Source organism: Cebus imitator, unplaced genomic scaffold (assembly GCF_001604975.1).
Source record: "Cebus imitator isolate Cc_AM_T3 unplaced genomic scaffold, Cebus_imitator-1.0 Scaffold231, whole genome shotgun sequence".
NCBI classification, from domain to species: domain Eukaryota; kingdom Metazoa; phylum Chordata; class Mammalia; order Primates; family Cebidae; genus Cebus; species Cebus imitator.
In genome coordinates this window covers 3,669,304-3,694,048 of record NW_016107546.1, presented here as the reverse complement: position 1 = coordinate 3,694,048, position 24,745 = coordinate 3,669,304, and the positions used below count along the sequence as shown (strand labels likewise).

Below are 24,745 nucleotides of genomic sequence, written 5' to 3'. Positions count from 1 at the left end.
GGCTGACTGATAGTGTCAGTAGTAGTAGAATCAGGAGAAGGCGGCTGAGAAGAGGTTTGAGGTGGTGGTAATTCAGCGGAACAGCAGTTTAAAACCTTTTCAACTTCTTCTGGAGAGAGGAAAGGATAATTGTTAGGGCCTGAGTCATCAGCCTGCAATGTTTCAAGCATAGTGTGAATTTTGGCCCAGGTTGCAATGAGCCGAGGTGGCCATCTCATTACCTGCACTCCTGGCAATGTGAAGCTGATCACCAATTTCATCCCAGTCCTGCAAGTCAAGTGTACCTTCAGCTGGGAACCATGGACAGAGAGAATCTATAAGACTGAATAGCTCAGCAAGCTTGCCTGAGGAGACTGAAACACCCCCCTGCCTTAGTAGGGTTTTAATAAAGGAAATATAGGAGTCATACTTAGGGTTTGTTTGTCCCATTTTAACCCCGAGATTACTGTGAGCGTTACAAAAAGTCAGTCCCACTTTTCTTACCAAACACCCAGGAATCCAGCGCTGACTTCTCCGCAGTAGTAGCTTTGACAGCTACGCTAAGCACAACAATAAGGAACCCACAAGTTGGGCGCCAGGTGTATGGCTGAGGGCCCCACAGGGTCGTGGGGTGAGCCTTATGCTGTGCTGATCCGAGAAATAAAGAGACAGGACACAGAAGTACAAGAAAAACGCAGCTGGGCTCGGGGGGCCATGCCACCTACAAGCGGAGTCAGGCGAGGCCCCGAATGTCCAGAAGCATGAGTATTTATTGTGTATAGGTTAGGGGGCAGGGCAGTCAGTGAAATCATCTTTAAGGATAGTGATAGGGTCGTGAGCAATAAAACATGGGGTCCACCCCCATTAGGTCACCTAGGCCAGGAGGTGGACAGTGTGCAGCAAGGGGCCCGTTCCCACGAAGGCAAGGGCCGTGTGCGGTAAGGGGTCCACCCCCATGAGGTCACCTAGGCTTGAAGGTGGGCCATGCTCAGTGAAGAGGGTGCAGTGTGCAATGCTTCTATCTATGGGCAAACTACTTCTAAGAAGATTTATAGGAGGATGCCTTAAGTCACATAGCAGTGACAGAGCTGTCAGGGTGACCGCCACCTTCTGGCAGCTTCCAATGTGTTCTATGGGAAGATGCTTTTCAAACAGCACAGTAGCAAGAGCTGATAAAGTTCACAGTCACCAAGGTGGATTGCCGTTCTGAGGGCAGCCTTCCACAAGAACTGGAGCAAGGTCCTACAACTCCTTTATCAGGAGGAGTGGCTCTTGCCCCAAGCCTGCCATACAGCGGGTATCTTTACGATACTGAACACTGCCGCCTGGGCCATGGATTCTTGTCCTGGTATAACTGCTTTCCCTTAAATCATGCTGTGCACTGTGTCTGCTCTAGGCATTCCTCCGATTATAAGCTGCTTATTCCTTAATTCATGCTCTGTACTGTGTCCACTCTAGGCATTCCTCCGATTATGAACTAAGATATAATTATAGGTATATATGTAGGGAAATATTCTTTAGGCACTCATACTCTATTATATATAGAGGATTATATAAAGGGATTCTTCAAGCCCTATTTGTATAAACTAATATATGATTATGTAAAGGATTATATAAAAGGAAATAGCTGAGTAGTAACACTATAAAGTGAGATATTCCTCAAGCCCTAACTGTGCCAGGGTTGTGCTTAGCTCTCATTCCTCTGTGCCTATATGGGGGGGTTACCCACATGTTGATAGCGGCATTATTCATAATAGACAAAAGAAGGAGAAAAGCCAAATGTCTGTCAATTGATGAATGAATAAACAAAATGGATATATGCAAACACATATTATTATATTATTCAGCCATAAGAAGAAATAAAGCCTGATAAATGCTACCTTAAACCATGAAGAATGAACCTTTAAACGTTTTGCCAAGTAAAAGAAGCAGTCATGAAAGATCATATATTGTATGATTAATTTTCCATGAAATCCCTGAAATAGGGAAATCCACAGAGACAGAAAATGAATCTGTGGTTTCCATGGATTGGGGGGAGGAGGAAGTGGAGAACAGCTGTTAGTGGATATCGCAGTTCCTTTTAGGGTGATGAAAACCTTTTGGAGTTAGTAGAGATAGCTGGATAGCTTTGTCAATATACTAAGAACCACTGAATTGCATGCGGATGAATATTATGGTATGTGAATGCATTTTAATAAAGGTGTTATTTTATTTATATATATTTATTTATTTTTATTTTTTGAGACAGAGTCTCACCCTGTCACCCAGGTTGAAGTGCAATGGTGCAATCTCGGCTCACTGCAACCTTCACCTCCAGGTTAAAGCTATTCTCCTGCCTAAGCCTCCTGAGTAGCTGGTATTACAGGTGTGCGCCACCACACCCGGCTAATTTTTGTATTTTTAGTACAGAGGAGGTTTCACCATGTTGGCCAGGCTGGTCTCTAATTCTTGGCACATGACCTGCCCGCCTTGGCCTCCCAAAATGCTGGGATTACAGGCATGAGCCACCATGCCTGACCTTAATAAGGGTGTCATTTTAAAAACAAGCTAGGCACCTACAGTGTAAAATTGAAGGAGGTTCTGATTCTCAGGGCCGTTCAAATGCAGGATTGGCCCCTACGAGTGTGGCCCTCCTGAAATTTTGGGCCTTAGGCACCTGGCTTACCTCTCCCTAATTCAGGCCCTCAGGAGAAAGCTCTACTTCTGGTCAATTTGAAATAGGAGGGCGTGACTTCTGGGAGACGCTCCCTGGAGCCATTTGGTCTGTTCTCTTCCTCTGAATGTCACCGTGTCAACACAAAATGCCTCAAATTGCGTCCAGCCTAGGATGGAGGCGGTGGGGAGATATCTGATGACATCACAAACTGCTGCATCAACTCTCCCAAGTCTCTGCCTCTGCACCTCGATAGAGGATACAGGAGTGTCCTGAGCCCATGTAACTCAGTGTCTCTTGCCATCACTTTGCGGCAATGGTGGGGCTGCTTAAACCAACCGCAGTCCAAGCAGCTGTGGCAGGAGAAGGGCTCGGGTACTAGGAGTGAGGACGCCTGGTTCTCTATCTGGACTAGTACCAGTTAGTACTAATGCCCAGGAGTAGTACTAGTACTAGTACTCAGGACTAGTACTAGTTAGTGGTGGGACCTGGAACAAATGCTTTGGTTCTAATTGAATCCCTCATATTCATAAGACAAGAGGAGTGGACCCATGGGGCCTTCCCACTGAACATCGAGCTTGGCTGTCACCCAGCTACTTTCTGAAAGCAGGAAAGTCGAGGGTTCCAGGCTCTGTCTCCTTCCCGCAGACCCCTTGTTTTTTGGCGCAGAGGTCCTGCACACTGCAGGCTACCAGCCTGCTTCTCTGGGCTGTCAGTTTCGGAACCTGGTCCGAAGCGGCCGCAGCGCTGGGGGTGAGTGAGGCCGGGCGCGCGCCTTGGGCACCTGGCTGGCCTCTGACTGGCGGAGGCAGTCGCGGACATCACCCTGGGCGGGGCAAGTTGGGGAACCCTGGCCCTGCCCCTAGCCCTGCCCCTAGCCCTGCTCCGGGCCACCTCGCGCGCCGCCCCCGCTGGTTCCGGGAGACCAAATATGACGAATGACGAGTGATCTGCTCCTCTGCTATCGTCCGAGTATAAAAGGCGTGCCGGCAAAGTCCGGAGTGAGAGTCGGCAGCGAGCGCAGTAGTAGGACCCGGTCCTGCGCCTCAGGAATCGGCGTCCAGGTTCGGAGCGCGGCACAGAGACGGCGGCAGCGTTGGAAGAGGTGCAGGTGAGGGCGTCCCCGCGCAGGGCCGGGCTGGGGGACAGGAGTGGCGAGCTTCAGGTCCCCCGGCTGCCACCGAGAGGTGGGACTCGAGGACGGGAGAGGTCGTTCAGCCAAGAGCCCCGGGGAGGCACTGCAGTCTTAGTGGGGCCAGCAACGGTCTCTGGGAGTTCCCTTGCAGCGCGCAGCCGGTCTCTGCCTCTGCGGCCCGCAGCCCGCGCAGACGCCGCCCACCCCGACGCCTCCTGGCTGCCCTTCCAGGGCCGAAGCCGTCCCCCGCAGCCCCCTCCCCACCTGCCGGCCCTATTTTCCCACTGCTCTTCTCTGCTCTGGGGTCCGCAGTATGACAACGTCTGTCCTGCTTCTTATCTTTTATAGTCACCATTCTCCAGTTCCAAATCCGAGCACTCTTATCCATATTTCAGCGAAACGGATGGGGCCTTTCCTTCCCCCGAGCACCCCTCCAGGGCCTGAGAATCCGGGCAGTCAGGCGCAGCCTCTCGCCTGCAGAGCCAGCGGTCTGCAGGGACCGCCGGCAAGTAGATGAGGAATCACCTTCAGAAGGGTTGTGCTAGGGAGGGTCGCGCCGGCGGGGTGTAGGGAGCCTCCTAGCCACAGTGTTTGAGGGTGAGTGGAATTAATCCGTGATGGGCATGGCGCCTCCGAAGGGGGAGCAACAGTGTTTACCAAGAGGTGACTTTGGGAGGGATTCAGGATGGCCAGAGATGGAGGCTGTGACCTGAGTGAGGCTGGATCAGGGGAAGGGCAGGTGGAGAAGAAACCATTTCAACAAGGCGGCTTTGAGCGGACCCTAAGGGCCCCGGGAGATTTAGGAGGAAGGACGAGAGGATGGTGACACCGCTTTCCTCTCAGGATGCTGTGTGGCTGTGGCTGAGGGTGGCTGCGGGCAGCGGGTTGTGTTCATTGCCCAAAGCTCTCCAGTGGTTTGGCTGGCGTTTTGGGAAGTCCAGGTGAGGTGTCCTGGGAGCGGTTCTAGGGAGCCCAGAGGCTCAGGAGGAAGCCTGGGCACTAGGCCAGGCACAGGATCTGAAGTGGAGAGAAATGTGGGTGCAGAGGGCAGGCCTTGGGGATAAGTGTGGGAGAGAAGAGAGATGGGAAGGAGTCAGGGAGGTCTCCCAGCCTCACTTGGATGGTTGAGGCTCATTTCCAAGGGCATTGGGAACTGCGGCCTGGGGGTGGGCATCCCTTTGGTTTCGGATCTGTGGCCAAGATACCCAACCACTCATATTCACACTTTGCCTCCACTGGCTTCAGAGGTAGTGCCAGCTACTTGTTCTTGCTGGTTTTACTTCCTCATCTTGGGCTCTTTCTTGCCTTTCCATTCTAGCATTCTGCAGGGATCAGTTTCTTCCTCCCATGCACAATCTACTCTCATGGCTTTTGCTGGGAGTAATGAGGAAAGCTCCAAATAGATGTTTCTGAGTTAGAACACTGAAAACAAAATGAAGCAAAAACAAAGCATTTCCAATGTCCCAAGGTCACATGATGTCCAGAGGACAGTGATGGGCATTAATGTTTTGTCTTCCCTCTTAGAATGCAAGCTCCACAAATGGAACAGAGTGTTGTTTTTTTTGTTTTTTTTTTTCTTTTTTCTTTTCCAGAGTCATGCTCTGTCACAGGCTGGAGTGGGGTGGCAACGATCTTGGCTCACTGCAACCTCTGCTTCCCTAGGCTCAAGCAATTCTCCTGCCTCAGCCTCTGGAGTAGCTGGGACTGCAGGTGTCATGCTACCATGCCCAGCTAATTTTTGTATTTTCAGTAGAGACAGGGTTTCACCATGTTGGCCAGGATGGTCTCAATCTCTTGACCTCGTGATCCGCCCGCCTTGGCCTCCCAAAATGCTGGAATTACAGGTGTGGCCAGCTGAGTTTTTTTTGTTTTTGTTTTTTGTGCAGTGGGTCGATCTCAGCTCACTGCAACCTATGCCTCCTGGGTTCAAGCGATTCTCTTGCCTCAGCCTCCAGAGTACCTGGGACTACAGGCGCATGCCACCACACCTGGCGCATTTTTTGTATTTTAGTAGAGACAGGGTTTCACCATGTTGCCCAGGCTGGTCTCCAATCCCTGAACTCAGGTGATCTGCCTACCTGGGCCTCCCAAAGTGCTGGGATTACAGGCATGAGCCACCCACTACCCCCTGGAACACAGGTTTTTTTTTTTTTTTTTTTTGAGACAGAGTCTCACTCTGTTGCCAGGTGCTAGGCTGGAGTGCAGTGGCACAATCTTGGCTCATTGCAACCTCTGCCTCCTGGGTTCAAGCAATTCTCCTGCCTCAGCCTCCTGAGTAGCTGAGACTACAGGTGCACGCCACTGCGCCCAGCTAGTTTTTGTATTTTTAGTAGAGATGGAGTTTCACCATGTTGGCCAGGATGGTCTCGATCTCTTGACCTCGTGATCCGCCCGCCTCGGCCTCCCAAAGTGCTGGGATTACAGGCTTGAACCACCGCGCCCGGCCCAGATTTTTTTTAAATTTTTAATTCACAACTGTGTTCAGTGCCTAGAACAGGTGCTCAGTAAATATTTATTGAAAGAATGAATTCCTTTTTGAATCTCTTGTATCTATCACCAGATACTCTTGTATCTAGTACCTGCTTGAATAGTAGATACAGTAGATAGAAAGCTTTGCTGAATGAATAGCTCTGCCTTTTGTCTTTTTTGATATGCATATATCTTTTAAAAAATAATGAATAGACCTTATGTTTTAGATCTGTTTTAGTTTACAGCAAAACTAGGCTGAAAGAAAATATCCCCTCCCACAAACATCCTGGGCCACACAGCCTCCCCTACCACCAACATCCTGAATTAGCGTGGAATATCTGTTAGAACTGATGAACCAACATACATACATGGTTATATAGATGAACCAATATGGATAAAACATAAGATACATTATAAGCCAAAGTCCACAGTTTGTTAGGTTTTGCTCTTTGTGTTGTACAGTCAAGATACATTTAACAAATGTATAATTGAGATGCAGTCTGTAATTATCAGACTGCACTGCCCTAAAAATCCCTTGTGCTTCACCTATCCATCCCTCCTTCCCTGCGCATCCCTGGCAACCACTCCTCTTTTGTTTTTACCATCTCCATAGTTTTTCCTTTTCCAGAATGTCACATTGTTGGAATCATACATCATGTAGTCTTCTCAGATTGGCTTCTTTCACTTAGATTTATACATTTAAGATTGCTCCAGGATTTTTTTGTGGCTTCATAGCTCATTTCTTTTTAGCACTTAATATTTCACTGTATAGATGTACCACAGCTTATCTGTCCACCCATTAAATGACATCGTAGGTTACTTCAAGTGTTTGCAATTATGAATGAAGCTGCTATAGACAATCTTGCACAGGTGCTTGGGCATAAGCTTTCAACTGGTTTGGGTAAATACCAAGGTGTGGAGTTGCTTAATCTTACAGTAAAAAGAGCTTGGTTAAGAAAGGAACTCTCATTCTTTCCTTTTGCTCCAGGTCCTTATCGACATTTGGTGTTGTGTTCTGGATTTTAGCCATTCTAATAAATGTATATCAGTATTTCAGTTTTTTCAAAACATTGTAATTCTTTAATGACCTATGATGTTGAGCATCTTTTCATATGCATATATATGTGGTGAGGTATCTGTTCAGAGCTTTTCCCCACTTTTAATCAGGTTGCACATTTCCATATTGTTGCATTTTAAGAGGGTTTTTTTTGGGGGGGGGTATATTTTGGGTCATAGTCCTTTATCAGGTATGTCTTTTGTAAATATTTTCTCCCAGTCTGTGGCTTGTGTTCTCATCCTCTTGACATACATTTTTTGTTTTTACAGCATATAATCCTGTTGCGCTTTTTTTTTTTTTTTTTTTTTTTTTNTTGCTTTTGGGACGGAGTCTCTCTCTTATCACCCAGGCTGGAGTGCCCTGGTGCAATCTTGGCTTACTGCAGCCTCCTGCTCCCAGGTTCAAGCGATTCTCCTGCCTCAGCCTCCCCTGTAGCTGGGATTACTGATGCCTGCCACCACGCCCAGCTGATTTTTGTATTTTTTAGTAGAGACGGGGTTTCACCATGTTGGCCAGGCTGGTCTCGAACTCCTGACTTCAAGTGATCCGCCCACCTCAGCTTTTTAAAGTACTGGGATTACAGGCGTGAGCCACCGCGCCCGGCCTGTTGTGTATATAATTTTATTATTTGCTTTTTAATATAACATGAATAGCATGCAGTTCCAATTTTGCTCTAGACTTCACAATTACCATTTTAAAGGCTGCAAAATAATCATCACATTTCCTCCTCGACAGCCTCACTTTACAGAAGGGAGAGAAATGCTAACTTGCCTATGGTCTTAGCGCTGCTAACGCGCAGAGCTCCGAATCCTCCGGATAGCGCCCCCGCTGTAATCCACCCAGTGCTTTCCGCCAGGCCCAGCTGCCTCTCGAGGGCGCAGGTTTCGGTTTCCTCTTATTTTAGGCCGCCCAACTCGCTTGAAAACAAAGTCCGCGATCCTCTAGCCGGCAAGAGAGCTCCGGGATTCAGACCCTGGGCGCGAGGCCCCGCAAGTGGCGGGGCGGCGCTCTCGCAGTCCTCCTCCCGGACAGGGGCCAGGGCAGTGGGAGGAGGCAGCGCGAGCAGTCCACGCCCTCCTGCCAGGCGCGCTCAACGCGGACGGCGGACAGCGAACCAGCTGCCGGAGCGCCGCAAGGTCCGCGGGCCCACAGCTAGGGCTCCGGAGCGCTGCCGGCCAGGCGGGGCCGGGGAAGCGCAGCGGGACTCGGTTGGACGGCGCGGCCACGGAGACTGGCGCGGTAAGCGGGCTGACGCCGCGGGGGGGGGGTCACTCCCTAGGCCGCCGCGCTCAGTCCCTGTGACCCCCTAGTCCGGGCTCAGGCGCCCTCTCCCGCACGCCCCGGCTTGGCTGCCGCGGCGACGGAGTAATCTCGAACTCTCCCGCCGCCGCTTCTTCCCTCACCCAGGCCCCTAGACGGTTAGCCGCGAAAATGAAAGTAACTCTCGGGTCTCAGCGCAGAGGCTCGGGGCGGCCGCGGGCTTCCTGGAAGGAGCGGAACTGCCCGGCTCGGGCGCGGTGGGCGGATCCCCGCTAGTGCCGGAAGTCGGGCGGTGGGCGGGGCTGCGGGCGCTCCCAAAAGTCACGGGGCCGCCCGCTGTCCTTCCCCATCTGGAGTCCACTGGCGGCTTTCGCTCCAGGGGTCTGGGCGCTGGACTGGGGGCGGCGGACACCTGCACTCAGCCGCGATTACGACGGGACGGTGGAATAGGCCGTCTCTCAAGCCGATAACATCGTTGTTGTTTTGGTGGAGAGGGTGGGCTCTTACTGCCGAATCGTTAAGAAAAAAAAATGTGGGCCCTTCCCTTACCAACCCTTTGAAAGCGCCCTTTACTGTTGCACTGGAGGCTGCAGCAGGTTCCAAAAACAAAAGCACTTCTGCGTGATCTGAGACGACTGAGGATGAATGTGCTAACCCTAGCAGGGTTCTTTGATGGTCACTGGCATGTGCTTTTGTGAAGTGCTACAGACCCTCTTCAGGGTTGTGAAGAGGATAGGCTGCATCCTCCTTCCCTAAGCATTTGACAGAGCCTCACAGGGATGCAGGGTTTCGATGGGGGGAGGCCTGGGGTTGTTCACTTATTTCTCTCTTGCTTACCATTTGGCTCTTCCTTAATTAGAGCTCTTTCTTATCTGGGGCAAAGCAGGAGGCTTTTCCAATCATTAATTCTTCCCTGATTTACACTTGAAGAAGCCAAGGCAGGAGGTGAACTTTGAAATGTGCAGTGACATTCCATTACTGCCAGGAAGATGTATTCAGTAAAGAGGAAATTGTGATTAGTAATGTGGAATACTGGGACGGGCAGGGTGGCTCACGCCTGTAATCCCAGTACTTCGGGATGCCGAGGCAGGAGGATCACCTCAGGTCAGGAGTTCAAGACTAACCTGGCCAACATGGCAAAACCCCGTCTCTACTAAAAAAAAAAAAAAAAAAATTAGCCAGATATGGTGTCAGGTTCCTGTAATCCCAGCTACTTCGGAGGCTGAGGCAGGAGAACTGCCAGAACCCCGGAGGTGGAAGCTGCAGTGAGCTGATATCATGCCACTACACTCCAGCCTGGGTAACAGAGTGAGACTCTGTCAAAAAGAAAAAAAGAAAAAAAAAAAGGTGGAATATTGCAGCTCTTCTATTCATAAAAAGTGAAGAGAAGGCTAGGCTTGTTTAAAATGAAATTTGGAGTGTATCATTATTACTGTAAAGTAGCAAAAATGGTAACTTTAATACTCATTTTCCTGTATCTGCACTATTCTGAGCCCCAGAGATATGTTGTACTTTCAGGATTGTGAATATTAATGAGTATTAAGAAAAGTTCTTAATTAACCTCTTCCAAACTGGGCAGCCTACTTTTTGGTGCTTATTAATCTATAATGTGTTAACACCTATATGATCTGGGAATTTGAAGAAAATATTTAACTTCCCATGCTTTAGTTGGATATTACACTCTAGCAAAAATGGTTGACTGTATTAACCTGTAGAACATTGATTCTGAACCATCTGTTTCCTGTATTTTTATTTTTTGAGACAGAGTCTTGCTCTGTCACCCAGGCTGGAGTGCAGTGGCACAGTCTCACCTCAATGTAACCTCCGCCTCCTGGGTTCAAGCAGTTCTTCTGCCTCAGCTTCCCAAGAAGCAGGAATTTTAGGCATGCACTACTACGCCTGGCTAATTTTTGCATTTTTAGTAGAGACAGGGTTTCACCATGTTGGCCAGTCTGGTCTCAAACTCTTGGCCTCAAGCAGTTTGCCCACCTCAGCCTCCCAAAGTGCTAGGATTACAGGTGTGAGCCCCTGCACCGCGCCTTCTTGTATTTTAAAAGTTTATTCTGTACTTTCCCCATGTTTCTGACTTGTAACATATTCATTTAATATAGATGAGTAAGGCTGTAAGAGTAGGTCTTTGCAAGTAGGATTTTTCCAAAGACAAATTATTTGATATCTAGAGAAGTAGCATGTATTAGTGAGCCAGTAGTGAAAGTTTGAGTGAAGGGACAAAGATTTCATTCCAGGATTTGCCACTTTAGATGAATCATTTAGCTCCAAATCTTAGTTTCTTTATTTGTAAATTGAAATCATGATACAGTTTGCTTCAGGGCTAATGCATGATGATACATTTTTAAACTGTTTTTCAGTTCTTGTCTTTTGCTGGCCCTTTCTTGCTGGTCCTTAGTCTTTCTTGCTCAGAGCTTTTGTTTATCTGGGCAAGTCATCAGGCTGCTGTAATCAAGGAAGGTGGAGAAATCCTCTGGTCGCTTGGATAACTGAGCAAAATCAGAGTTCTATTAGTGGGAAGAAAGGGGGCAATGGCAGGTGGGCAACCAGCATTTTGTGCCATACTCGTTATGAGAGGGCATCATAGAAAAATGGGGAAAAAGTTAATTAGAATATTTTGATATGTAGACTTACCCTGCCTGAACAGATAATCGGTGAAATTTCTTGGGATTTCACATTAATTTCAATAGAAAAAAATTCACTCTCCTAAGTCCCTGAATTAATATTTATTGATGTAGAACATTTACAAATTCCATTCAAATGGACATAATTATTAGTTAACATTTGTTGATGTAACAGGCCAGCATGTCTTTCTTATTACATGGCTTTGTAATAACATGATTATGCAATATGGCCACATAAGCTACCTAAATTCAGTGTTTTTGGATATCCTTCATTCAGCTACTCACAAGGCCTTCCTAAGAGATTCAGCACTTATAAAGTTGAATCTTTTATGGGGAAAAAAGAGGGGTAGATAGTAAAAACAAAATAAATCACTGGAAACCATGGAAAAGATGCATAAGATTAAGATCAGACTAGCGAACTCGAAGACTATAAGGAGAACCGATTTGGGTCAAGAGCTAAGTTCCCAAAATCCAGTGGACCCACCTGGAGGCCTTCCCCATCTCACCTCATGGAGGAGACCCTGCAGGTCCTAGTTGGTCTTGACAAATTTGAGGAGATGTGGCTGAGACCAAAGGGGAGATATGAGAGATTTCTACTTTAGGACTCCTCATAAAGTAGAAATCTTTTACCCAAAAGAGCATTTTCCAGGGCATGTTGTAGTTCCTGCCTGTGTCTTTACTGTCTGTGAGCATTTTGAAATGTTATTAAACATTCTTACACAGCATCCCTTTTGCAAACTGCTAGATGTGTTTCAGAGTATTGATGGGCATGACTGACTCTCTCCTCTGTACATGCTAAGTGTGCTACCTACTTTTGCTGTTCTGTGTAATGCCACCAGGAACAGCTTTGCACATAATCTTTTTTTTTATTTCTGTTTTTATTTTTTTGAGACAGAGTCTTGCTCCATCATCCAGGCTGTGCAGTGGTGCGATCTCGGATCACGGCAACCTCCACCTCTCGGGTTCAAGCAATTCTCCTGTCTCAGCCTCCCAAGTAGCTTGGATCACAGGCATGTGACATCACGCCTGGCTAATTTTTGTATTTTTAGTAGACATGGGGTTTCACCTTGTTGGTCAGGCTTGTCTCGAACTCCTGACCTCAGGTGATCCACCTGCTTCAGCTTCCCAAAGTGCTGGGATTACAGGCGTGAGCCACTGCGCCCAGCCTGCACATAATCTTTATCAGCATCTCTGATTTGATCCCTCAGAGTAAAGAAATACTGAGTAAAGGAATTATTTCATTTAAAAAAATAATTTTAATTTTACATTAATTCGTGTTTATTGTGGAAAATTTGGAAAACATAGTAAAAGTGTAAAGAAGAAAGTAAAAATCATCCTACCATCAAGATACAATCCTTGTTAACATTTTGGTGTCTTTATGTCTTTTTTTTCTCCGTACCTATATCTGTGTCTATTTACATACACACACACACACACACACACACACACACACTCAAATGTTAATATAATTTTTACAGATTTATTCTTTAAAAACAATTTTGGATGGCTATATAATTATCTTAGGAGTGTTCTGTAATTCATTTCACAGTATTTCTTATTTTTGGACAATTAAATAGTTCTCTTTTTAAAATAGTTATTCATTTGATGATGGGCCAGCATATGCTGGGTTCTGCTAGGCACTGGAGATGGTGCACAAGACAAGTTTTCTGCCTTCTTTGAACTCTGTGAGAAATAATTCTCCATTATAGTGCTGTCTTAACTATGAAAAGTTCTAATGGGAAGACTTAGGATGGCTTCCTTCACAAAATGACAGTTCTCTGAGACCTTCTAGCCAGGCAAGAAGTTGGAAGAATGTAGCCTAAGAGGGTGGGAAAGATGACCCTTATGGGATGGGGAAGACTTCATAGTTCTGCATGCTCCAGTGGTCTGCAGGAGATGAAAAAGGAGGCCTAAAATCAATGTTATCTTTTATGCCTTCTGTCTCCACCTCCTCCTACCTCATTCTCACCAGGATTGGTCAGTAGGGCTCTGCTGACAGTGATCACAGAGAATGCTGGCGTTCTCATAGCCCAAGGAAACACCATTCGCGTGGATAAACACATGTGGGTGGCTGGGCCAACCATAGCCAGAGACATAAAGGAGGCAACAAATGTGTTTTCATAAATATATACATATGTACATATATATGCATATACAAATGTATATATCTACATTACACATATATGTATATATACATATACGTGCAAATATATACAAATATATTTATATATTTTATATATATAATACATATACAAATATATACATATATATTTTTTCTCATCATCCTTACCACTTCTGTGAGGTGGTCATTATTGTTTTGCAGATGAGGAAATTGAGGCATAAGTAAGTGTCCCAAGGCCACAGCTTGGTGAGTCACAGAGCTACTGAGTCACAGAGCTAGAGTTCACGCTTGTAGTGAACTCCCGTGCTCTTGGAGCTATGGCTCCTGTCTCTTACCTCCAGTGCGTTCCTCACCCCGCCCCTCAGTCTTCAGGCCTTCATCTAGGCAGCCCCCCACCTCCACCCACTGTCCATGTCCCACTGATGTGCTTGTTTCCTGAGGTCACTTCCTCTTGTTTGGTAATTTCATGTTCTAAGGAAGAAGGTCTGTGCGAGCTTCCTCTGCTAGACAGAGCTGGCTCATAGTCTTAGACGAGGTATAGAAGGCTGGTTACTTGAGTCACCTGTAGCTGGCCACCGTACAAGACCATGGGCAGCCTAGGGGTTTCCAGAATCCCCTCTCCTAAGATAGTCCTTTTTTCTTTTTTTAACTCCCTGCCTTCCAACATTTTATTATGAAAAACACCAAAGTGCAAAGGTTACATCCACCATGAGTATCATCTTACACTATTTGCTTCATCATGTAACTCTCCATCTCCTTTTCCCTTCATCTGTCCGTCAGTCTATCTGACTTTTTGATGTATTTCCAAGTACACATCAGTACACTTACTATTGCTATTTGGTGTAGCTGCAGGATTGATCTCATGGTGAATTTTTCTTTTGTGTTTTATAATTTTGGAAAGGGAGCTCATGTTAAATTTCTATCTGTGGGAATTCTATCTGGCCTGGCTTGAGGGTGTTGTTTGCTTTAGCCTATAACTTCAGGATGGCATCAGCCTGTGACCACTTCCTTTATAAAAGTTCATAGTTTAAGCGATCCTCTCAATTCAAAGTCTAAATCTATTTGAAGACAGTCCCAAGGTTATAAATTTGCACAGACCTTTTTTTCTTTTAATACCTTGGGCCTAGTCCAAGACAAATACGTTTGTTTGCTACGGGCTGCTTTTTTTCTAGTTCATCCTTTCATCAAGGGGTAGCACATTGAGCAGTGCTGTGTTAAGGGGGCAGTCTTCATTCCAACCTGCTTCTTTTCTTGCATTCCCTGACCTCAGCTGGGCTTTAAACCTCAGCTTCTGGATGGCAAGGTTGGCACTGCCCTCTGTGAGCTACTGCCTGCCTCTGGCACCCTGTTTATTTTCTGTCCCTAGAGTTATTTTCCTTTTCACGGAGTTCTGGTATGCATTTGAAGGGATGTTTGTATTATGTTTTCCAACATACGTATGTCCTGTATGGCTGGAGTTGTCTTAAAGTTTTCTAATGCTCCATATTGCCAGAAATGAAAAGGCTGAGGGAATAAACGTTATAGTCTCCTGTGATTCTTAGAAATATGAAAAATAGCTCATCTTAGAGACTATAAGTCTATTCTCAACAATCCAAGGCACACCAAGCATGTGGTGGAATGCTACAAAAGTTTTTAAAATAATGATCTTTTCTGCCAGGTGCAGTGGCTCACACCTGTGATCTCAGAAGTTTGGGAGGCTGAGGTGGGAGAGTTTGAGACCAGCCTGAGCAACATAGTGAGACCCCCATCTCTACAAATAATTAAAAAATCAGCTGGGCATGGTTAATAATTTTAAAAAATCCCTGGGACCTGTGGTCCCAGCTACTCAAGGAGGCTGAGGGAGGAGGATTGCCTGAGCCCAGGAGATCGAAGCTCCAGTGAGCTATGATTGCGCCACTGCACTTCAGCCTAGGTGACAAAGTGAGACCCTGTCTCCAAAGGAAAACAAAACAAACAAATATATATTATGATCTTTTTGCCCTGAGGTGGCCTCTCTGTTTTATTTACAGGGTACAGCTCTGACGAGGGAAAAAAAGAGATACCGCTTTGGGCATTCTGAGCATTCAGAATGGAACCAGACATATCCTTGAATGCCATTAAGATGAAAGCCAGTGACTTCCTGGAGAGGGCAGAACTGGACAGCGGAGGCTTCGGGAAGGTGTCTCTGTGTTTTCACAGAAACCAGGGACTCGTGATCATGAAAACAGTGTACACGGGGCCCAAATGTACCGAGTGAGTGGGGAGCAGGGGTGGTGGGCTAAACTCTGAATGGGGTGGGGACGTTGGCTGCTGTGGAACCACTGGTGGATAGGGTGAGACGGAGCCTGCCAAGATGTCAGTGTGACAATGGTGCTTATGGTTGTTATTGTCACTGATGAGGACTCTGAGGCTGGGTAGTGAAGGGCTCACAGCTAGTAAGTAATGGAAGAGACACGAACAAGAAAGAAATAGAGAAGGACAAAAAGATAAGTGTGGTGAGGGGACAAAAAGGAAATGGGAGGATGAGTGAAGACAGACCTATTTATTTGCTTCAAATTTTCAGTGAAGACCAGCCCTAAGTATGAAACTAAAAAGGCGGTTCATTCCTGAAAGGTTCTGAGAGACTTCCCTTTAAAGCAACCAGTGGTGTGGTTTCACTTCTTTCCCTCCGTGTCAGAGCGATTGTGAGAGAGGTTGATTTTTTTTTTAATCACACTGTCCAGCAAGGTCTTTTTTTCAGGTTACCTTGCTGCTGTTCATGTACTTTTCATTCATTGGTTCATTCATTCGGTCATTGACTTACATTTTTTGAGCATACATTGCCAGTTACTGGGCAGGAGAACTGTGAAGAAGCGAGAAACTGCTCTGCCTTCTAATGCTTCTGGCCTGTGCCTGGAAGAGATCAGTACAGACCCAAGCATGACCCAAGCACACGGGGGTGATGTGTTGGAGGTGTGTGCCAGGCTCTTAAGGCGCTGGATCTGCCAACCTCAGCATAGCACTTTTCCTGCCCACAGGCACAGTGAGGCACTCCTGGAGGAGGCGAAGATGATGAACAGACTGAGACACAGCCGGGTGGTGAAGCTCCTAGGCGTCATCATAGAGGAAGGGAACTACTCCCTGGTGATGGAGTACATGGAGAAGGGCAACCTCATGCACGTGCTGAAAGCCGAGGTAGAGAGTGCCCCTCCACATGGGGATCCCCAGCACTGGGGCCCTGACCGTCTTTTATGGCTGCCTTTGTGGTGTTTGTTTGTAGCTTGTTAGTATAAAATTTGCAAATTGCTCAGTAGTTTGAATTTTCTTTTCCTTTTTTTATACAGACAAGGCCCAGGCTGAACTCAAACACCTGGTCTCAAGCGTCTCTCCCACCTTAGCCTCTCAAGTAGCTGGGATCACAGGCCCGATTTCCTGAAGTCAGTTTCTCCTTAAAACATCTGTGCCTTGATCTGGCGCAGTGGGTCACGCCTGTAATCTCAGCACTTTGGGAGGCTGAGGCAGGAGGATCACTTGAGCCTTGGAGTTAAAGACCAGCCTGGATAACATAGTGAAACCCTGTCTCTACAAAAAATAAAAGGTGCATATGAACAGAGCAAGACCTTGTCTCTGAAAAAAAGAGAAAATCTTCCTTGCCTTTTGCTGCCCTGAGAAAGTTTTCTTCATTCTCGATCCTGCGGACAGTCCTTTGTATCACTCAGTCTATGTCTCAGGAATGTGATTGGCTGTTCGCCATACCTGTCTGCCACTCTGCAATCTGCAATTCAAAGACAGGCCCTGTCTTCATGATACAGACATCGTCTGATGTGTAGTATATGCATGATGGGATGACAATTAAATATGGATTGATTGGTGAAAGCATGTACACTATATGTAAGAGCAGATAGAATATTCGTGGTTGCACTTTGATATCATTCAACAAAGTTTCATTTTAAATCAAATGTAGAACATAAGTGGCAAACAACACTAGATAGGATTTAAAACAAAAATAAAAATTGTTTACCAAAACCAAATCATTTGAAAACATTTTTAAAAACTTGTGTGCCTGTTAAGATGAAGGCCTTGTGCTAGTTGCTCATGAATCAATAGCTAATATGATGCAGGCAAGTAAAAGGAGGCAGATCAGTAAATGAGTGGTATGGTGTGGTGATGGTTTCTTTTCTTTTTTCAGAGAACGAGGTTTCACTGTGTTGCCCAGGCTGGAATGCAGTGGCATAATCATATAGTGCACTGCAGGCTTGAACTCCTGGCCTCAAACGATCCTCTCATCTCAGCCTCCTGAGTAGCTGGGACTATAGGCATGAGCCACTGCACCCAGCTGTATGATGGTATTTTTTTTTTTTTTTGAAAGGAGTCTCGCCCTGTCACCCAGGCTGGAGTGCAACAGCACGACCTCGACTCATTGCAACCTCAACCTCGTCAGTTCAAGCGAGTCTCCTGCCTCAGCCTCTTGAGTAGCTGGAATTACAGTTGTCTACCACCATGCCTGGCTAATTTTTGTATTTTTAGTAGAGACAGGGTTTCACCATATTGGCCAGACTCGAACTCCTGACCTCATGATCTGACTGCCTCAATGTCCCAAAGTGCTGGGATTACAGGCATGAGCCACTGCTCCCAGCCAGTGGTGTTCTGATAGACATACTCCTCATCTGCTGTGGGATTACAGAAGAGGCACCCACTCAGTCTGGGATAGACAGGAAAGGCTTCCCATCTGAAACACAAGTAGATGTTTAGAAGCAGAGAATTAGGGAGTAAGTGTTCCAGGCAGAGGATACTATGTAGAGACTGCCAAATTTGGGGAACTGTAAATTCCTGGGTTTGGCTAGAGCGTAGATAGCACAGGGCATGGGGTGGGGTGGTGGGATGTGGCTGCCTTTATGGCAAATACTCCCACTTTTCCACTTTCTTCTCCCACCCCACAATTGCCAGGTCAACAGACATCTCACAAAAATGCCTTTGGGAAGGAGAAGAGGTGATACTTACACACATGGTATTGTAGTTTGGTCAGATTGCTCTCCTCCCCAGAACTCGAGAAGATCAGCTGTTTGAAGTAAACCTTTGATTGGGAAATAAGTCTACGGTCTCCCATCCAACTGTTAACCAGGCCCAACCCTGCTTAGCTTCTGAGATGAGCGAGAAATCATTTGGGGCATGAGGCATTCTGCAGGATCAGCGAAAGTTCAGGTGCACAGTGTTTGGACTTAGGACATCAAGAGGACCTGAGAGAGAAGCAGAAAGAGAAGAGAGAGGGGGACTAACTTTGCTTGTTTAGAAGTTTTTCCTAAGTTCAAAGGTATACCAAGGAAGAAGGGAAAACATCTCTTTTGCTACTTTCTGTATAGTGGTGATCACGCTGTTTTATTTTTTTTGAGACAGAGTCTCGCTCTTGTTGCCCAGGCTGGAGTGCAATGACACGATCTCGGCTCACTGCAACCTCCACTTCCTGGGTTCAAGCGATTCTCCTGTTTCAGCCCCAGAGTAGCTGGGATTACAGGCATGCAACCACCATGCCTAATTTTTGTATTTTTAGTAGAGACAGGGTTTCACCATGTTCCCTTGTATTCTTTTTTCTCTTAATGTTATTTTTATACACATTTCCATGGCATTGTTCATGTTCTTACCGCAAACTTAGTATGACATCATATGAGTATCCCATTAAAAATGCTTGTTCGTATATTTATTCATCCATTCATTCAACAAACATTCCAGGTACAATCCTAGGTTCTAAAGATGCAGTCCTAGCTGGGCGCGGTGGCTCATGCCTGTAATCCCAGCACTTTGGGAGGTTGAGGTGGGCAGATCACCTGAGGTCAGGAGTTCGAGACCAGCCTGACCAATATGGTGAAACCTCATCTTGAAAAAAAAAAAAAAGTATATCAAAGTATATCAAAAAGGAGAAGAAGAAAAAACAAAAAACAAAAGATACAGTCCTAAATAATATATATTTTTGTTCTCAAGGAGCTTAATTTTATAGTATTTTATACATTACCAAATGATTGTGGGATTTTGTTTTTACACGAACAACATACAACATGAATACCTTTGCCCCCTCTCCCCTGCAATGAAATCTTGTTTCCCAGTGACAGCAGTGCCATGGTGCATCTGTTGAAAGGTAACCTGGTAACCCTGTCCTCAGGCTCAGATCCCACCACCCTTTCATGAAACAGTTGCTTTGGCCTATTTGATTACCTTTCCATTTCATAGACTTAATATCACCTGTTTTAGATGAGTACTCCGCTTTCTGTAAAAGGAAGGATAATTGTGGAAATCATTGAAGGAATGTGCTACTTACATGGAAAAGGCGTGATACACAAGGACCTGAAGCCTGAAAATATCCTTGTTGATGATGACTTCCACATTAAGGTAAACCATCATTGGTAGGCTTCCAGAAAGTTGGGTGATTTTAGTTTTGATTCTCCAATGTAAATTCATTCTTATAAATTGTAGAAGCTAAAGGAAGACCTAGCTCGGGTTATGACTGGTGATGATGGTGCCAAAAGGCTCTACCAGTGTTTGGAAGGAAAGATGGGATGGGATCAGGAGATAACTGTCAGGCTAACTCATATCTTTTGGGGAAGAGTGGAATTGAATGGGGTAGGTAAGAAGACCTCTTTCCTAGATTGTGTTTTTCTCCTGTTAGACTTGAGATGGAAACATTCAAAGATTGCCTTTTTCATCCTGGAATGGGCCACTGGCACCATAATTTTCCCCAGGAAATCTGTGTCACCAAGACTCCCCTCCTCTGGAAAAGCAGGGGAATGTGAAGATGTGTGCAGAAAATCCTTAAGAATTCAGATGTGGCCTAAGAGTGAGATCAGCAGTGAGTTGATCATTTTGGCATCAAAAACCTCTACTTAGAAATTTTGTTTTATATTTTTATTTAATTGTTTACCTCTGTCTGTATTTTGAAAAATCAGTTTCCAGCTGGGTGTGATGGCTCATGCTTGTAATCTCAGCCCTTTGGGAGGCCGAGGTGGGCTGATTACCTGAAGTCAGGAGTTCGAGACCAGCCTGGCCAACACAGTGAAACCCCGTCTCTACCAAAACTACAAAAATTAGCTGGGTGTAGTGGTGGGTGCCTGTAATCCCAGCTACTCAGGAGGCTGAGGCAGGAGACTCACTTGAACCCGGGAGGTGAAGGTCGTGGTGAGCCAAGTTCACGCCACTAGTCTCCAGCCTGGGTGACAGAGCTAAACTTCATCTCAAAAAAAAAAAACAAAAAACTTTGACCATGTTCTTTCCATTGCAGTAAAGGGAACAAGGGAAAAGGATTTTTCTTTGGTTCATTCAAGGGCAGGACTTGGCTAGGGGGACCATCATATCTAATTGGCTTTCGCAGCAGGAATCCAAGCACTAGCCTCTGAGAGGGGAAGCGGAAGGGGAAGCAGCACTGGGGGGGCACTCAGGAGCTACTGACACACGGGCCTCTCTCCACCAGCAGGTTCTGCGTCTAGCACTTCGTCCTAGTCTTGGAGAGATTTTTATTCCCATGTCTTTAAAAAAAAAGCCATGGGAATAAAAATTACTCATTCATAACCTATCTTGAAATTCATGACTTTCCTCTTATGTCGTGGCTTAGAATCTGTGGATTTTTGGCAACCACATGCCAAGATAATCCCCACGTGCCTGCTTGGATTCCTGGAGGCAGAAGTGGAACTAGCACCCTTGATCTCTTCTTAGCTGTATTGTTCTGTCATTTTGCCCCGCCACCTCTGTTCTTGTTCTGTGTCTGACCTTGGAATTTTTCTCTCTGCTTTTTTGTCCGTTTTTCTCCTCCTTCCCACCCCATCTTCTCTTAGGTTCAGGCTACGACTCAAAACAAGCAGCACTGCAGTCCTTATCCTCAGTGTGTCTTTGGGATCCCTAGACACTCGCATCCATGGGCCTCTGGACGCCATTTGGGGAAGTAGAAGGTGTAGTACTTAGCCACTGTCTGCTACATAAACGTGCAGAGAAGAAAATAATCATGTTTCCCCAAACCCCAGAAATAGTTGAAAACCGTATGCAGAGACAATGGGGAATTAGAATAAATATGTTTGCTTGTTACTCTTCTTGTCAGAAATGTCTTCTGCTTTTCCCCTTCCACTTATTGCATAAGGAATGTGATACCAGAATTTTATGTGAACATTTCTTGGGGGAGATTTTACAAATGGCTGATGAGACACAGTTTCTGTGAGTCTATTGAGAAGTCACTGTTTCTAACCTGCCCAGTGCAACCATTTCTGGAAAATTTACCATGTCTTACGTATATTGAATAAACCCCAAATTTAAAGTCAAATCTGATTTGCCTGTGGCCTTCACCAAACAATCCCAGTGGCTCGATCTCTTTTGCAGATCGCAGACCTCGGCCTTGCTTCCTTTAAGACGTGGAGCAAACTGTCTAAAGAGGAGCACAACGAGCTGAGGGAAGTGGACGGCACCTCCAAGAAGAACGGCGGCACCCTCTACTACATGGCACCCGAGCACCTGAACGATGTCAACGCAAGGCCCACAGAGAAGTCGGATGTGTACAGCTTTGCCATAGTACTTTGGGTGATATTTGCACATAAGGAGCCATATGAAAGTAAGGCATTAGAAGAGTACGATTTTGATATGAACCAACACTGTTACATGAAATAGTGGGCTTCAGTGAAGTCAGTGGTTGTTTATAGTTGTTTGTTCTTTTAACATCAGTCTTACCTGCTCAACCGTGAGTTCTCTGGGAGCAAGGACCACATTTGATTTATCCACTGCTGTCTCCTCAGCATCTACAGGCGCTATACCTAGAACTAATAGGTGCCCAGTAAATTTTTGTTGAATGAATAAGCATTCCCATATAGGAATCAGTGATCACAGGATGAATAGGAACCTTGACAGTGTGTCATTAGCTTGAGAAGTGCTGTGAAATTCCAGGGTTCTTCCTAGACAGGAAAGTTTGATTGTTTCTGCTTGTGAGGACTTAGCCTGTCACACCACAAGGCATACACATCATACTTTCACTCCTTCACTTACTCCTTCATTCAAGAATTATATTATATATATATGTATTATACATATTTACTTCTGTCTGTATTTTAAAAAATCAGTTTCCCTCATGTTCTTTCCATTGTAGTAAAGGGAACAAGGGAAAGGGATTTTTCTTTGGTCCATTCAAGGGCAGGATTTAGATAGGGGAGCGTCATATCTAATTGGCTTTCACAGCAGGAATCTAAGCACAAGCCTCCAAAAGGGGAATTGGAAGGGGAAGCAGCACTGAGGGTGCAGCAATCATATATCATTATTATATTATGTAGATAATATAATAATTGAATGGAGTGAGTATAAGATATAAATATTGTATATCCTTCACTTCTTCATTCAAGAATTATTTCTTTAAATTATTTATTATTTTTCAAGAATTATTTCTTTTCAGTCCCTACTGTGGGCACTTTAGTCAGCACTGGGAATATAAAGATGAGTAAGTCATGACTCATGTAGAAGAGCAGAGACACTCTTCAGTTTGTTACGTGCATAAACTAATGGATGTTTTCCTACCTATTCATCTTGGGCAATCATCAGCTCTCCCAGGCTGGAGTACAGTGGCACGATCTCAGCTCACTGCAACCTGCATCTCCCGGGTTCAAGCAATTCTCCTGCCTTAGCCTCCTGTGTAGCTAGAATTACAGGCGTGCACCACCACGCCTGGCTTATTTTTTGTATTTTTAGTAGAGACAGGGTATCACCATGTTGGCCAGGCTGGTCTTGAACTCCTGACCTCGTGATCCGCCTGCCTCAGCCTTCCAAAGTGCTGGGATTACAGGCATGTGCCACTGTGCCCAGCCGCGAATCCCTCTTAAATCTGTGTTTCTGGCTCTGGCCTGGATATCCACTTGTCTTATCGTCAGATCCATCGCAGGTACCAGAGGAGCCTCCAAAGCAGCATCCCCCAAACACACCCATCTTGTCGACACTGTCCTGCAGCTCGCCCTGCTTCACTCCTCTTCATATGCTCAGAAAGTGGCATCGCCACCCTTTTACCAAGGTCAAGGTGCTCAATAAGAAACCTTAGAATCATCCCAGACTTACCCTTGCCTCTCCTCTCTCACATTCTGTCAGATCTCAAAACCTATGAATTCAACATACATATATGACTCAAGATATATCTGCAACCCATCTACCTCTCTGTGTCCCCACAAGCCTCTGCTTAGTTCAAGCTCTCCTTGTTTCTGCGGCAGGCTTCTCCCACCTTTCACCATTCATGTGGCAGCCAAAACGGTCGTCCTAAAAGACGCATGTGACCCTCTTCCTCACCTATTAAAAATCCTTTCCAGACTCTCTGTGGTCTTCAGGATAAAGTTCTAATTCCTCAGTGTGGAATAGAAGGCCTTCATCTTCTGGCCTTTGCTTCCCTACTGGCCTCATCCCTAACTCTCCCTTCTTTGTCAGTGTATAGTTACACTGAGTGAGGAATTTCTGGGACGTGTCATGATCTCTGTAACTCTAGTCTATCAATATCCTGCTTCTCTTGTCTGGAGTCCTCCTCCCTAAGTCACCCTTTCCGATTCTTTACCTGCTGGTTTTTCTGGACTCGACAAAGCATTCCTGGACCTTTCTAGTCGGGGTTGGGCTACCGGAACCCCTTGTACATCCTTCCTTTTTGAATAGCAATGATCAGTCTGTGTTTTAAGTTACTCTCATTAGGCCGGGCGCGGTGGCTCACACCTGTAATCCCAGCACTTTGGGAGGCCGAGGCGGGTGGATCACGAGGTCAAGAGATCGAGACCATCCTGGTCAACATGGTGAAACCCCGTCTCTACTAAAAATACAAAAATTAGCTGGGCATGGTGGCGCATGCCTGTAATCCCAGCGACTCAGGAGACTGAGGCAGGAGAATTGCCTGAACCCAGGAGGCGGAGGTTGCGGTGAGCCGAGATCGCGCCATTGCACTCCAGCCTGGGTAACAGGAGCTAAACTTCATCTCAAAAAAAAAAAAAAAAGTTACTCTCATTAAACCGAACTCCTAAAGACAAGGACTGCCCCATATTTACCTTTGCATATGGAACATGCCATTGGCCTTGCCCACATAATCCTTTCGTTCCACCAGCAGGCAGCTTTGTTGAGAATTTTGTTTTATCTGCAGACATTAAGATATTGTTTGGTCATCTGTACAGTAGAATATGTCAGCTGCCATTCCTTCTAGGGAATGAGGCAACTGTACCACAGGCATACCAGAGGCAGAGAAAAAGGAGCAGTATTGTTCTGTCACCTTCCTGCCTGAGAGAGAAGCAAAACCTGAAAGAAAGCAAAAGCTGAAAGAAAGTCTCAGCCTCAGCTTCTCTTTGCTTTTAGATGCTATCTGTGAGCAGCAGTTGATAATGTGCATAATATCTGGCAATAGGCCAGATGTGGATGACATCATTGAGTACTGCCCAAGGGAAATTATCAGCCTCATGAAGCTCTGCTGGGAAGCGAATCTGGAAGTTCGGCCGACATTTCCTGGTAA

The 24,745-nt window shown here is 46.0% G+C and overlaps 1 protein-coding gene across 3 annotated transcripts in view; it reads left to right on the top strand.

The window, feature by feature from the left end:
* The first annotated feature begins 8,397 nt into the window (after positions 1–8,397).
* RIPK1 (receptor interacting serine/threonine kinase 1) overlaps positions 8,398–24,745 on the top strand; it is a 41,334-nt gene continuing 24,986 nt past the window's right edge. The window contains exons 1-7 of one of the 3 annotated variants that reach the window (XM_017497470.2): positions 8,398–8,532; positions 15,318–15,540; positions 16,305–16,461; positions 19,510–19,647; positions 19,732–19,878; positions 21,619–21,847; positions 24,592–24,741. In XM_017497470.2, the coding sequence (XP_017352959.1) occupies positions 15,377–15,540; positions 16,305–16,461; positions 19,510–19,647; positions 19,732–19,878; positions 21,619–21,847; positions 24,592–24,741 (985 nt within the window). In that variant the 5' untranslated portion in view covers positions 8,398–8,532; positions 15,318–15,376. The remainder of the gene's footprint in view (positions 8,533–15,317; positions 15,541–16,304; positions 16,462–19,509; positions 19,648–19,731; positions 19,879–21,618; positions 21,848–24,591; positions 24,742–24,745) is intronic. The other 2 variants (XM_017497471.2, XM_037727465.1) reach the window with 2 other exon arrangements.